At 38.2% G+C, this 14,602-nt stretch overlaps 2 protein-coding genes across 2 annotated transcripts; one reads left to right on the top strand and one right to left on the bottom strand.

The window, feature by feature from the left end:
- Positions 1-120: 120 nt before the first annotated feature.
- Positions 121-8,970, bottom strand: umad1 (UBAP1-MVB12-associated (UMA) domain containing 1). Its single transcript, XM_027023367.3, has 4 exons — positions 8,722-8,970; positions 8,424-8,508; positions 4,253-4,338; positions 121-1,876 (listed from the first exon to the last, which is right to left on the bottom strand). Exons 2-4 carry the CDS (start codon positions 8,500-8,502, stop codon positions 1,598-1,600), a joined length of 444 nt encoding a protein of 147 aa, XP_026879168.2. The 5' UTR covers positions 8,503-8,508; positions 8,722-8,970; the 3' UTR covers positions 121-1,597.
- Positions 8,971-9,360: 390 nt separating this feature from the next.
- On the top strand, positions 9,361-10,595 carry rpa3 (replication protein A3). Its single transcript, XM_027023358.3, has 4 exons — positions 9,361-9,592; positions 9,933-10,007; positions 10,163-10,274; positions 10,365-10,595. The coding sequence occupies exons 1-4, from the start codon at positions 9,494-9,496 to the stop codon at positions 10,445-10,447; spliced, it is 369 nt and encodes a 122-aa protein (XP_026879159.1). The 5' UTR covers positions 9,361-9,493; the 3' UTR covers positions 10,448-10,595.
- The last annotated feature ends 4,007 nt before the right edge of the window (positions 10,596-14,602 follow it).

The following is a 14,602-nucleotide window of genomic DNA, read 5'->3' as shown; positions in this document are numbered from 1 at the left end:
AATTGTTTGAGTCGTGGGTAATATTAGGGATGATCACCGTAATTAAAAAAAAAAAAAATCATAGCAGTTAACAGATCTCCTTTGAAAGTGATACATAAAACCGTTATATTATCCGTCACAAACGCTGAGAAAAGACTTTATTGAGACATTTTGGATCCAACAAAATAAATTGGTTAACAGTCATGGGGTTGATGACATCTTATTTGGTTCAGTTACTAAGTTTAGCATGCACACATCAATTAATCATGGGAGATTGTACTCTATAGTGTCCAAAGGTTAGAAGCACAGGCATATTCTCATAACTCAGGATAAATAATATTGAACAGTTGAAAGCACATTCCGACTTTTATACACGTGTACATCATAAAAATGTAATGTGGAGAGCAAAAGGCTAATTCGTGTGATTTTATGGTGCATTACAGATATATAAACAAAATTTTAAAAAGTCCTATTATATGAGTAAAATATAATATCAAAGAAAATTGTAGAGGAAAACTCAAGATAATTCTGAAGCTGTTGACTAGGGGAAGAGCGAGATATACAAATTAAACAGTGGGATTCACTTCTAGAGGAGATGTTTTTCAAAATAATTTTCATAGTTGTAATATGGTCACACCACAAAGGAAATTCCCAGATATAAGGATAAGAAATGGTTGCCACAAACCAAGTATTGAAGTAGCTAAGGCAAGCGGAAGTCTTTCATTTTCAGAGTGCAACTTGTAATTAGCAGCATGCTCTATATTAAAATCCAGCCACTTATACTGAAATACTATTGCATATTCAACTAAATAAATGTTGCCACATTCATCTGGGTGTTTTCTCGTAAGACAAAAAAACCTGCTCCTTTGCTCTCTGGGAGACATTCTATTCTTGATGCCAAGCTCTTGAACAAATCCAATAACCACCTTGAAATTCAAAATACATTCACACATGAAGGAAGACATGATATAACACAGCAAGCGATGCCAATAACATAACAAGGCAAACTGTGCGAAAAAGAGGTGGTGTTTTTTTGCATGGGCACTAGTGCTTTCAAGTGTTTTAGTGCTGTTTATTGAGGCATGTTCATGGTCTCCAACCTCAAATAAAAGTTAAAAACATGCACCGCTGAACAAGGTAATTTATTGCCACAATATTTCTGCAAGAGGCCTTTTCTGTTTATGTGTGATCAAGAATTGCAGAGAAATAAATGAGTTATCAACAAGCTCAAGCGCATGGATGACATTTTACAGTAAGGTATGACAGTACATTTACAGCAGTTTGTATATAACATTAACTGCTCTTGAGACATTACACTGTCTCTTAAAAGGCTTACATTTGAAACTGCTCCCACTCCCCTTATTGCACATAGTTTTATCATATAACAAATTTAAATGTAAAAAATTCAGCTATCCATTAAAAAAAAAACCACAAAATCTTACTAAGATACTAACATCCTTCATCTCAAAGACATCTTTGCATACAGCTGAGAATACACACAGCAAAACTCCTCGATGTTAGCAGTTGAAACCTTAAACCACTGGGGAGCTAAGCATTATATTCTTCTGACTGAAAACTGCTTGCGTCTCACTCTTTAGGTGAGCGTTTAAGGCAACGATCATGGTTCACGGAGCACCGAGTTCTCCAGAGTGAAGTCATAACAGAAGCTGGCCAGGGTTTCATTGACGTCTCGGGGCAGGACGAACTCTGGGATGAGAGGCACGCCGGCTTGCATGGCCAGGACATGTGGCGCTAAGGTGAAAGGGATATCTCCGAGAAGCTCAGACAGAGCTGGGACTGCCTCCACTCCCTGTGGCTCTGCAGTGGTTCTGGAGGGCAGGGCCTCTGAGGTTGGCTGGATGGTCTCGGCAGGGCTGCTCTGACCTGCATGGGAAGACTACACAAAACAAGGGGGTTAAAAAGAAGAGACACTGGCCACTGTGACATGGTGCAGAGTTTGCAGCTGGTCTCTAGATTTTCTCTCAAGTGATGTGTTGTAGCAACACAGAACTTCTAAAAGGTCTTCAAGGGTGTAAAATGAAAAAAGGAAATGCATCTCCTGCTTTGGAAAACTGTAAATAATGGGTCCCCTTATATTTATAATGGTGGTTGAAATTGCAACCATGCTGATAGACATGCAATTATCAAGACTATTCTTATCTGTACCTGGAAAAACTGCTGAAACAAAAAAGGTGCACAAAATCTAACTAGTAGAGGCTCAGTTTTTCGCAGAAATCAGCGTAGTAATGGTGTCAAGTGGGGGGGAGAGTACTTTTACAATATACAATAGAATATTAACTGATGATAAATAATGAAGTGGGAAGCCATTCTGTGTGATTTTACTGGAAGTGGCCCTAAAAATTACAGAATGGTTCATGAGTCACGAGTGATCTTACACTATCCATTGTATGAAGATATCAGAAAGGCCTTTGTACACTTATCACCATCATCTATATCCCCTTGTTTGTTTCAGGTCTGTCTATATTCAGTGTTTTCTTTTTTTTTTCCCTCTTGTAACTGGTGTTCACAAATAGGTCGAGAAATGTTCTCTCAGGGCTTAGAGTGGAAAGCCAGTCTGAACTTGGTGAGGTTTCGTGGCACAGCAGATTCAAATAAGCCCATCACCAACCCACGGAAGGAAACGCTTGTATACCAAGCCTGCCTATAGACATGCCTGCAGCCCAGCTATAGCAGCTGAGCCTCTCAATTCTGCACTGTCGTATTTTTTTCTTTAGATACTTTCAACGCGTAGATTTTATGCATAAAGGAAGCACAGTTTATCTACGATCTGTAGAACGCAACAGCTGTCTAAATTCATATGTGCATCTTTATCTCCTTCAAAAAGTTTGAAAAATTTGGGGAAAAAAGACCATCATGTTAAATTTGCTATTCACACCCATTTAGACCAGTAAAAAAGTCACTAAATAAAAAGAGTGACTGTCCACAAACCAGGCTTATACTGTGTGGATGCAGGATGCCTTGGTCAATTATTGTGTCTTTGGTTTCAGAAGAATTTAACCTGTTTCCTGTTGTTATGCCTTAAACATGACAATACACAAACATATGCATTATATATTGCTGCATGACCGTTTTCCCTGTGGCTTGTTTTAATATATTTAGACCCCTCCAAACACATACAGGCAGTACTATTGCTGTGTATGCAGTTAAGGTCAAAATGTTATACTCAATGCAGAAAAGATGCAGGAAATGTCAGTTTCTCTGCAGTTAACAGAGACAGTACATCCCTCACTGGGGCACCTTTTACCACTTGCTATAGTACCATACCAATGTATTGGTGTGAATTACCTGCCATTCCCATGGTTGGCTAGTTTTGTTTACATGCATCTGCAATACATTCATCCAATCAGTATAGCCCAATCATGGAAATATTGGACCACTGCAAAAATCTGCATTCATTAATTTAGTCAATTAACCAACCAATCTATCGATAACCAACAGGTGGAGGCTTCGTAAATCAGACAAGGTAATGGTAAATTTGGAGCTTAAACAATGTTTAAACAGCCTGAATTTAAGCAGTTACTGATGAGGTTTTTATACAGCTGAATGCATGATACAGGTTAATGTAAATCTGGTGGGATGGTTTATACTTCTATTTCCTGTGGCACATGGTGCCTTGGACAATCTGTTACACTATTCAGTGCCACACTGCCATACACACACGTGCGCACACACACACATGCACATACACCAACACATACCCTTGTTTTGCAGCATCTTGCAAAAAACCTCATAATTTGAACAAAAGGCACAGAGTAAAGGCTTTGATAAAACCCCACCGCATAGATGGACAAATTGTGAACATTCATGCAAAGCGTCCACCTTTCTTTAGCCATATTGCTGTGGAAGCAGTGCAGGGGAATAATGTGAATAACAGTGCGACATGTGTTGGCCCCTGGGCCCAGCCCAGACCGAGTCCAGTACCTGCTGACCACACAATAGGCCAGCAGAACTGAAAGGCCTCACGAGCTTGTCCACTTGGTTCCAGGGGCCACTGAGCCCAGCAGCAATGCTGCACTTTCACATGAGGGCACTGCACACTGCATGTAAGCAGAGAAAATCAGTCCTTCCAACTAAGCCCTTCCTTATTACTGATATTTAAAGTCATTTGTAATTTGATCAAATTAAAGATATGGCACACTCAGTCACATAGGACATTTGCTCAACCGCAAGTTAATAAATACCTGCTTTTTTTTTTCAATTTTGGTAAAACCTAACCTGGGTTATTTGACATGAAAGCATGAATGAAACTCACCTTTGAAGGCTGCACGATGACATTAGTGGAGGGTTGCACAGTGTTAACAGCCTTAACTTTTTGTCTCTGTTCCTCAGTAGTCTCCCCTAAAATGCAGGAGAATCTCGATCAGTACAAACAGTGAAATGCAAAAAACATAAAACACCATAATTTACATTTACATTGTGCTACTAAAGTTGTCAAGTACTGACAGAAAGTGACAATGATATGGAAGGTGTATGGATTTGTTTAAGGACTAAATGCTGCTGACAGTTGACAGTCCTGGAGTATGCCAGTCCTGAATCTGGACTATCCTTGTCTACAACTCGAAGTTATGAACTAATTTTATTACTTTCTGTTTGAATTAGCCAATTTAACATTTCATCTTTTTAAATTGCTGTAAGACTTGCAAACAATGTTAAAACAAGGTGGGCAGATTTGTTGAAGATCTAATCTTTAGTCATTCAAAAGAGCTGTGTTAGTCTCTTTTCTTCAAAAGAGCTGAGTCAATAATGTGGATTATCTGCAATTAATAAAGTGTTATCTGATCACATTAATGGATTCCAAAGCATTAGCTCTCCTGGGTACTTACAAACACAATTCACAGTGGCAGTTTCAAGAAAACATCAATACATTCAAATAACATACAACAACCTTCCCATTCCATGAGCCCAGTGCTGGCAAGAAAACTGCAAATTATACCCCATCCATGCACACATTATCCTCTGAAATCTTAAAAACAAAATTACATCCAAAATATCCTTTTATCCAAAAGTCCTTTTTCCAAAGATATTCTTGAAGAGTGTTTTTCACAATGCAGCATAAACATTCACAAAATAACACTTGTACTTTCAGAATTGGTTTATTCTGGGATGGTGAGAGAGGAAAACAAGACCAAATTTTACCCCACCCCGCCACTACTGAGCATCATACATTTGGACTTCTTTGTTGAGTCTATGTTTTATTTCTCCTAGTGCTTTGCCAAGCACACAACTATCCTCTGGGGGCTTCTCACACTCTTACATAGCCCACTGCTTGGGGCCTAGCAATTATCTGTGGTGAGCTTTTGATCTCACCACAATACCTCGCAACGAGTAACACGCCAAACTCTGGTGTCCATGGTTGCAGAAAACATGCGTCTCCTATGAAGCGAGGCAAACGGCTTTATGATGTATCAGGCGACACCGCTCCAGGATTAAGTGCTCATTTTCTCAAAGTCATGGCCGAGTCAGGCCAGAGCAAACAATGTAGGGTGTGGCAAAATTATTCAAATTGTACAGCCCATACTTTCTGTGCACCAAGCTACAAAATATACATCTGCACAACTGTTAGTATGCTGACAGACAGCGGGCTCCTAAAGGCTAACGTAGTATAGCAGCAAGGACCTAAAGTGACCCCCTGGCTATGATGCTTTACAAACTTTGCAAGCACAGTTTCTTTAGTACTGCAACATTATTGGTAAGGAATGTCTTACCCCAAAGTGAAAGGTATCTACTGCCTGGATAAATAATGCAATGTAAAGTAAGCCTCGTCTATATTCTCCTCTTTACATACTGTCAGCACATTTAGCCTGGCCTCGTCTCCAGCCTTAACCACCAAAGACCCTCCGCAGCCCTACATCTAAACATTGCGTGCTAAAGTCTAGCCTCTCCTGTTTTGTAAACCCTTCAGGAGAGAGAGAGGGAAAACCCATTAAATACACGAAAACATAAACATAACCACTGGCTTAGGACCAATGCAGCTTGATAAAGAGCAAAGTTTAAAAAAAAAAAAAAAAAAAAAAAAAAAAAAGAGTTATTTTGGCGTAGAGTAACTAAATATTTAGCCTTTAATAAAAACAGTCAAGTTAACCTGAAAAAAGTTCAAATGTCCATCTTGGGTCTTTGGGCTAATCCAGAATTAGAATGACAAGAAAATCTTGGCTCTGTTTTTAGTACAAAGGAGTGTTATGATATTTAAATACAGGACGAATTGACTAAACATCATATTTAAAGTTCTTAAATCTCAGACTGTTTTTTTGGAAATATACACAGACCTCTCATAAAGCTGGACACAAGTGGGTATTGTCTCATTACTGGCTAACATTCAAAACCCCCAGTTAAGTTTTGAGTCTTTAAGACCACAACAAAACTAAGCAGAAACTTGCTGGTTTTACACTGAAGAGGCTCAGTAATATCGAGAGTACAGAGGAAGAAAGCAAGATACAAGTGAAACCTCAGAAGAGGTGCAGCTGCTCGTGAGTACAGCAGTTTTCTGTGGCTATAAGAGTCCTTCCTCTTGAAAGTGTCAGCTGCAGGCCCTTCACAAAGCCCCGTCTTTAAGGACTCAAAGCCTGATTGGCCATGATCGTTTCACTGATAGCTCAAGCAAAAAAGCCTAATCCTTACTCATCACATTTCCCTGAACAGTGAGCCAAATGTGAAGAAAGAAAACACATGAGCAGATGTAATTCTTTTGGCGTGACAAAGAGCAAAATGAACATTCTCCTAAAGGTCTCTTGGGAACACTGGAACTTTTTTCTATCAAGCCCATTTCCTAATTGGGAATAACAGTACAGGGATGAATGTAATCTATGTCAGACTGAATTACACAGGTTATTCCTTGACCTCTAACAAACATTAACTACCTACCATTTACCATTTCTTTAGCTTTCTTTTTTGTTGTCACCCTGGGTGAATTTCATTGCATCACCAGCCTAAATGTCAAAATCTAGGTTTGGGATGAAAAACCACAAATAAACCTTGTTCCAGACATTCACCCCTCCCTCTATTCTGCTAATAATCCATTAATTTGATGCTGTCTACCTTAATACCATTTAATCTTTCCATAGGAATCCCAGGCTGTCACCAATTTGAACCATCATCACAGACTCACTTAAATATATAGATCTGGGTTTGACCTACATACTATGTGTCTGATAATTGACAGTTAATGACAGTCACATTTAAATCTGAATAAAACTTTTACACAGCTTGAGTGTTTCATGTACAATATAAAATCCAAAATCTTACCGAATATCCAGAAGGAAGCAAACACTATGAAATACAGCAGCATAAATTAGGCAGTTTCTGTATATTTTATGGAAGAGGGAAGAGACTGTCATAGCTAAGTCATAATATTTTTAAGGGCATAGCTGGGGTTAGACTGTTGTATCAGCAGTATTTTCCCAGTGATTGTGCTAGTCATACCCAACAGGCAAACTGATTAATGAATCACACAGATTGCTGGTCAGCTGTGACGGATCATGTCTATATCCTACACCAGAGAAGATTTTCAGCAGAGTCCCACCAGACAGCGCAAATTAGTCCAAGAGTGGATTTAATTGGTGTCTGGAAAATCATGCCCGCAAATGTCTGTGGACGAAGTCAGTATGTTGCATTCATGTGGAAGAAACTTTTGGCTTTTAAAATCACAGCTTTAGCCAAGATACACAAATGACCCCCGACCATCTGTGTCTGCTCCTCACTGAGCTGCCAAAACTGAAGCCACAGGATGAAAAGAAAATTGTCACTTTTTAGAAGACAGGAGGGATAGAAAATAGGAGACAATTCCTATATCAGTCTTTTCATTATTTGGAGTTTCAACTTTCAGGGATATACAGAGTTTCACGTCGACTCTAAGAGAACTTGGTAGTCAGCTATGGCTTGGTAAAAGCTAATCAGCTTTTTGCTGTATCATATGGAGCTTATATATATATATATATATATATATATATATATATATATATATATATATATATATATATATATACACACACACACACACACACAATAACAGAACCAGGAGAATGGAGTCTTTAAAAATACGAAATTGACACATCCTATTTTATTTGAGGTATAAATTACCTCAATAGATTACGTCTTCGTTGCAGATTCACTAAGCATTACTGTGTTGCCCTCTTTTGGCCAGTTACGTATTGCTGGGGTAAAACTATAATATTAATACAATCCAGCAAAGGAAGGAACCATATTAAAAGCTTATTATATCAAAAATCGCAAAACAAAAACATACACATATAATCTGTTCACAGGATAAAGAAAGAGGAGGAGCGCTGCATTATTAATAGCTAGTCAGCCAGCCAGCTAACTATATATCTTAGAAAGCTTAATTTGCTAGAAAGCCAAACATGACTCCGTGTCAACGGTCTTATTTTCTAAGTGTCAGACGGCTCTCGGTCTGTCATACAACTCACCAATAAAGACAAATCCGTCGCTTTCTCTCTCTGACGGTGATTTCTTTGAGTCCTTCCGAAGTCCCAAGAAACTTAACATTTTGCTCTAGCAGAAGAATATAATTGCAAGTTAACCCTAGCTTGTAGCAAATAAAGTGTTAGCCACCCGCATAGACATGTGACTTCTATAATGTACAACTTTCCAAAGTATAACCTATATGAGTAAGTCTATAGCAGAAAACAGAAAAGCAGCGACATCAGGTTGTTAGTTAACATATTTTAGCAATTTTACCAATTAGCTAGCTAGCTAGCTACTTACTGTGGTTTGCGTTAAACCAGCTAACTAGCTAGCGTAGCTATCCAAAACAACAAATAAATGGACATGAACTAGATGTAATTAGATAAGTTGCTAGTTAAACACAGCCAGTGACATACGACTGGCGTATGCGTTATTGACTACACTTCCACGGATAACTAGCTGTTTTCAGGTTTAATACTAAGGAGACCGTGAAGGAAGATCACTAGCAAAAAACTTGCTTGAGTTTTGTTTACAAGTCAGCCTGGTGCAGCCTTGTTGGCTCGAGTGGGAACTGGGTTAGGGAGCAAGATAAGTAAGGAAACCAAAACAGCGTGTTTCTTATTGTGTCTATTTAATTTTATGTTGTGCAAAGTATATAAGAAAAAAATACATTTTCATGTTAAATAATTTGAAATGCAACAAACAAACCTAAACCTTGTGTAAAATAAATGAAAGCACTCAGTTCATTCAACATATAAGATGAGAAGTTGCCGATGTATCGAGGTATGCTACACAATTCAAAGAAATATATCGATCGATAAATAAATAAAAATAATTAATTAATCAAACTAATTAAATGGAGGCTGAAAACTTGAAGGAACGATAACTGAGAATTTGTTTCTTGCGAAACGTTTACATCGACGACCTCTACGGAAATACGTCTGCGGAAGTACGTCTATGTCATAAGTGACCGAGATATTTCGCGCGCGCGATTATTGTCCCTCATTTCAGCAGCTTGAGATTTCCGACTTAATTTTGTGTCCATCACAAGTTCTTTCTGTAAATCCTCAAAATGACAGGCGTATTTGAGTCGCCAAAAACGAGAGTTAATGCATCTATGCTTGTTCAGTACGCCAACCGGCCAGTCTGTTTCATTGGACGGGTGGAAAAGGTAAGATATAGCCAGCTGGAGCTTTGTCTACAATAAGATATATTATCTTGCTAACAAGGTTGTTATTTTAAGTTCAGAATAGACTAAACATTTTGGCTTAAACTGGTTCTCTAAAGAAAGTCATTTTTATCAGATCAAGCATTTAATCTAGGTAATGTAGCTAATGTAACTGGAGTGAAAAAGCAATTAGCTAAACTAGCTTCATTTTATTCCATATGTCTGGATTATATAGCTGTCTAGCTAACATTAGGGGCCCATCCCTGGAAATAGACTTGGTTAACTAACGAGGTACATGGGCTGGCGATTCTGTTTTTGTTTGTTTGTTTGTTCGTTTTAACAGGTTCACCCAACTGGAAAGGCGTTCACGTTGTCAGATGGAGAAGGAAAGACGGCATCAGTTGAACTTAAAGAGCCTGTAAGTGTCCCTGTTGCGCAGATACTGGAACAGTTTGTGTTTTAACACAAGCATCCACCCAATCTGCACGTTATGATAAAACTTTCAGATAAAATACAAATAAACAGAGTGACAAAACCGTTTATCTATGTTTATTTACCGTTTTCCTCTTCTAGTTGGAAGAAGAACTGAGTGGAGTTGTGGAAGTTATTGGCATCGTGTCAAACAAAGGAACGATTATGGCTGCAGCATACAACCTGTTCAGGGATGAAAGAGCAATCACCTTTGGTAAACTAATCTCACTGTGAATATCCACTAATATGCCAACAACACTGTGTTTCTCAGATCATTCATTCTGTTGTCATTTGCTCTCTTCAGATTTGGAGCTGTACAATGAAGCCCTGAAAGTCATTCACGATTTTCCTCAGTATTACCCTTTTGAAATGTCCTCTAGTGGTTAAAAAAGAAATATATAATGCGATTCTTTATTTTCCCACTTTGTGTATTTAGGCGTTTCTTCCTCTTTCCAATGTAAATATCTACTGCAAAATGCTTTGAGTTGAATGTTTGTCTTGTTACATAAATTAAAAAAATCATTAGTAATTGTAATTTGCCATTTAATTTCATGTACCTGTTTGGGGACTTTGCTTTTTCTGGTGACTCTAGAAATGTCAGTGTTCACTGCCCTCTACTGTTGAATATCATATTGCCATACTCATTGTCGTTGTTTCTGACCAGTAGGTGGCAAAAATACATCACTGTGGCCCTGGGAATTTAAAACATGCTAAAGGAATAGATTTCCCCCTTTTGACAAGATAGACTTCATATTTCACAGATGGTCATTTGCATAACTATTGTAAAGAAAATTGGTTTGGGCTAGAAATTAATAGATGCCACTTGCTGTGTATATATGGTCTTTTTTTCTTAAAGAAGCTGACTCATTTGAGCAAGATGTTTTAAATACATATCTACATGTATTTCAATAATTTGGTTTTTGCACTTCTCAGCTTCTTTTCTTTAAGAATGAGATGCTAATATCCTGCCAGTCATGTTTTTACTGTCTCATGTGACTGCACTGAATTTCTTGTCAAAGCACAGTTGGATACTTTGCTATTTTGCCACCATACTCGTAACAAAAGACTATGGTGTATCAGTCTCAATATGTGAACTGTGTTATCAAATTACAGAATTAGCAGCCATTGCATTGTGTCCATAGTGGGGATTTACCTGGCTCTTTAACCTAATATGTAAACCTAATATGCTCTAGGAAAGAAAAAAATGGATGACATTTTTTTTTGAGTGCATCCATCACCTCATATGACAAAGCACCTGGTGGGCGTGAAGATTCCTTATACCTTCATCTGAAGTCTATATGGAGTTATCACGTGGCTCTCCGGATTTGACAACAGGCGCTGCTTTCGGTTGGATAAAATCACTACCACACAATAGAGCAGTAAAGGGCCCTTTGTGAGTGTGTTATCACAGAATAGGGCTGTCTGTGATGGGCAGTAAGTGTTTCTCTCACCTGTTCTGAGGTTGAGTGAGGTGTGCCCTGAGGCCAGCCAGCTGCCATGCTGTTGCAAGTCCAGACCCAGTGCCTACTGCCTTTGGAAAAGATGGTGAAATAGTTCTGAAATTAGTTTAATAGCATCTCTCCCATCTTTATAAGATCCCGTTCCTCGAGGAAACCACTAAATAATTGTACATAAAAATGGCTGTTCTTTATCTGATATATGTGTGATCTGAATGTGTGTACTGATGGCATCGCATCTTAATTTCATCTTCCTAACTCTAAACATCTTCCACTAGTCTATAAATATTTTTCTTTGCCTTATAAATACACACAGTACTGGAATGCATTTTATAGTATTAATGATTGTCAAAGCCACCAACCAGTGCTTTCTGGCCAAGCAGAAAGCCTTTGCAGGTCTGTCTGTGAGTGGGTGGGGGGTGGGGGTGGAGGGTGGGTATAATTCCTGCAACATGTGAGCTGTACTCTGATATATAGCAGGCTTTCTCCATTTCTCTCCCTGACGCCTCTAACAAATGACTCCAGAGCACTGGGTTCAACAAGCTTCCATCCCTGCGGGTCATGAACATCGGTACGCAGGGAAGTGAAGCTAACTCTGTTTTGCACTGCATCAGATATACTGACATTGAACACTGAGTCAACACTGAAGTTGAGTCGCATATGTATTTGCTTTGTATCAATGTGGGGTTTTAAAAAAAAACAAAAAACATCTGCACTAGGTAGACCATCCACAGCACATAAGGAAAGTTTATATATCTTAGAAGCCATGTTGGAGCTTCTACAACTGCTCAACAGCTTGTGTCACACCACCCATGGTAGAACATTTATTTATTGCATTTAGCTGACGACTTTATCCAAAGTGACTTACAGATATGATTGAATACAACTTGAGCAATTGAAGGATAAGGACCTTGCTCAGGGGCACAACAGTAGAAAATTGGTAGTGGTTGGGCTTGAACTGGCAACCTTCCAATTACAAGTAAAGAACCTTAATCACTGAGCCAACAAATATTTCTTAAGGAACACCTATACAGATCTGGTTTGTGTATTGAACCATATGAGAAAGAGTCCACCTTCTGTAACCACTGTAGAAGATTCACTCTTCTTCTGTAGCACACAATAGCTGTTTTTGTAATGCTTTGTTCTCAATAACCAGAGGACAAATGTAACATATATCCTATCCTTAGTACGCCAACATATTGGGTCATTCCATGTCTTTCAAGCCAGAACAGAGAGAGATGGTTTGATTTTGGAAATTCCTCTGAAAATTTATGGTGTTAACATAACAAGGCTTTTATGTAGGTTTCATTAGATTTAGAGGGACCAACAACAAGAATTTGTGATTTTTGTTCATTTAATTGGAGAAAGTTATTGGCAACATTGGCCATCCACATTCCCTAAGATACATTATTGAGATCAGCTTGTTCAGTTTTAAAGAAGATAGAGCTCAGTATCATCAGTGTAACAGTGAAATGAAATATTATATTTCCAAATGATGCTTCCAAGTGGGAGCCTATATTAATGAAAAAAGTTCTGGCCCTTGTGGGACCTGACTGCCAGTGATATAAACTGAGGACAAATTATTTCCAACATTAATTGTGGTCATCCTATCACTTTATTGTGATGTTTGTGATGTTTTAGTAAGGCAGACTCTGTACTATAAGAGCTTTAAACCAGGCTGAAATGTTCCAAAATTGTCATTGCATGTTAAGTGTGACAGCAGCAAGGAAAGAGTAGTTTTTTCAAGTATTTTAGAAGTAAATTAAATAGGCCAGAAGTTACTAAGGATCTTTGTTTTTAAGAAGAGGCAGAAAGTTGCTTACTTAAAACAATTGGAATGCTGCCTGTGGACAAGCTCACATATTTTGATGAGAGAAAGTACTGTGCCCTGTTACATAGTAAATGTCTGTTTTGGGATACATAAAGGGACAATATCATGGGGTGAGGTTGTGGACTTCATCTGAGATCAAATATTATTCAGAGAAGACAGGGAAACAGGTCCAAACTGCCTAAAACAGCAACTATATCAAGTAAGGGTTCGTGAGCAGAGAATGAAATGTTCTCAATCCTGTCTATAAAAAAGTGCAAAAAATGCACATTTTGACGCAAAAAGGTGACGCAACAAGACGGGGAATAGTGGTGCATTTAGGACTCGGTTGTATTTATTATAAATCTGGGGTCTGTGATGATTTCCGTATAAAACTCTTATAGAAATTGTTTAAATACTCGTGTTAAACTTCCTCTGCGGCGTATTGTCTAAATATAGACAAAACCAGTCCTCTTTTCTGGTTACGTTCAATGATGAAAGGCTTCAGACATATACGAAAAAAATTGCTCAGCCCATCAAAACGTAAAAAGGAGGGTTTAAGGAGGGTTTGACCACTGTCATCCCGATCATGGGAAAGCTCTGTTCACTTTGTCGATAACCCTTTCGATTCCTCTCCGCTCTATTGACGGTTGTTCTCATAATAGTTTTTAAATATTGACAACGACAAAAAACTCGCACGATTAAAGAACTGAATTCAAATGAGATATTCATCCATGACACAGCGTATTTCGGTGAGAATTTGGGTAAGATCAATTAACAATTTTAATTAAAGCTGTTAGGGCAGGTTTCAAACTTTTACGCTTTACGATGATCAGAAGACATTACGGCAGACGTATTAATGATATTTCATAGCCGTATAAGCTTGTTACTATAGTTCCGTCATGCTTAAAGTTTATTATTATTATTCAAAAGTATCATGTCAAACATTTTTTAACCATTCTGTCATCATTTTTGCTTATGAAAATTATTAGCAGACGTATACCTTTCTGTGGATATTGAATTGCCTTGTTCCGAAGTTCAAAAATGTAATCCCATAAAATATTTTATTGTGAGAGGAAATTATGCATGACTTTGGGATCCAGTATAGCCTGTTCATAATCAATTTATTAGGTGACGTTGACCTAGAGCCCTCTAGTGTTGGCATCTATCACCTGACACCTGTTCTTGTAAATCACCATGAGAGAACATATTTTATTAAAAAATAACTTTATAGGAATATATATATGTGGGGCTTACAGGTGCATGTATGAGGGCAGG

This window comes from Electrophorus electricus, chromosome 2 (assembly GCF_041902795.1).
Source record: "Electrophorus electricus isolate QZ-2024a chromosome 2, ASM4190279v1, whole genome shotgun sequence".
NCBI lineage: Eukaryota > Metazoa > Chordata > Actinopteri > Gymnotiformes > Gymnotidae > Electrophorus > Electrophorus electricus.
The sequence above is the reverse complement of the archived record's forward strand: the minus strand, read 5'-3'. Positions and strand labels throughout refer to the sequence as shown.

Excerpts from the sequence above, each read along its gene's own strand:
- umad1 (XM_027023367.3), bottom strand. The coding sequence starts at position 8,502 with ATGTTAAGTTTCTTGGGACTTCGGAAGGACTCAAAGAAATCACCGTCA. Across the intron at positions 4,339-8,423 it reads CGACGGATTTGTCTTTATTG|GGGAGACTACTGAGGAACAG; the intron begins GTGAGTTGTATG and ends CCTGCATTTTAG. Across the intron at positions 1,877-4,252 it reads TCATCGTGCAGCCTTCAAAG|TCTTCCCATGCAGGTCAGAG; the intron begins GTGAGTTTCATT and ends TGTTTTGTGTAG.
- rpa3 (XM_027023358.3), top strand. The coding sequence starts at position 9,494 with ATGACAGGCGTATTTGAGTCGCCAAAAACGAGAGTTAATGCATCTATG. Across the intron at positions 9,593-9,932 it reads TCATTGGACGGGTGGAAAAG|GTTCACCCAACTGGAAAGGC; the intron begins GTAAGATATAGC and ends TCGTTTTAACAG. Across the intron at positions 10,275-10,364 it reads TGAAAGAGCAATCACCTTTG|ATTTGGAGCTGTACAATGAA; the intron begins GTAAACTAATCT and ends TGCTCTCTTCAG.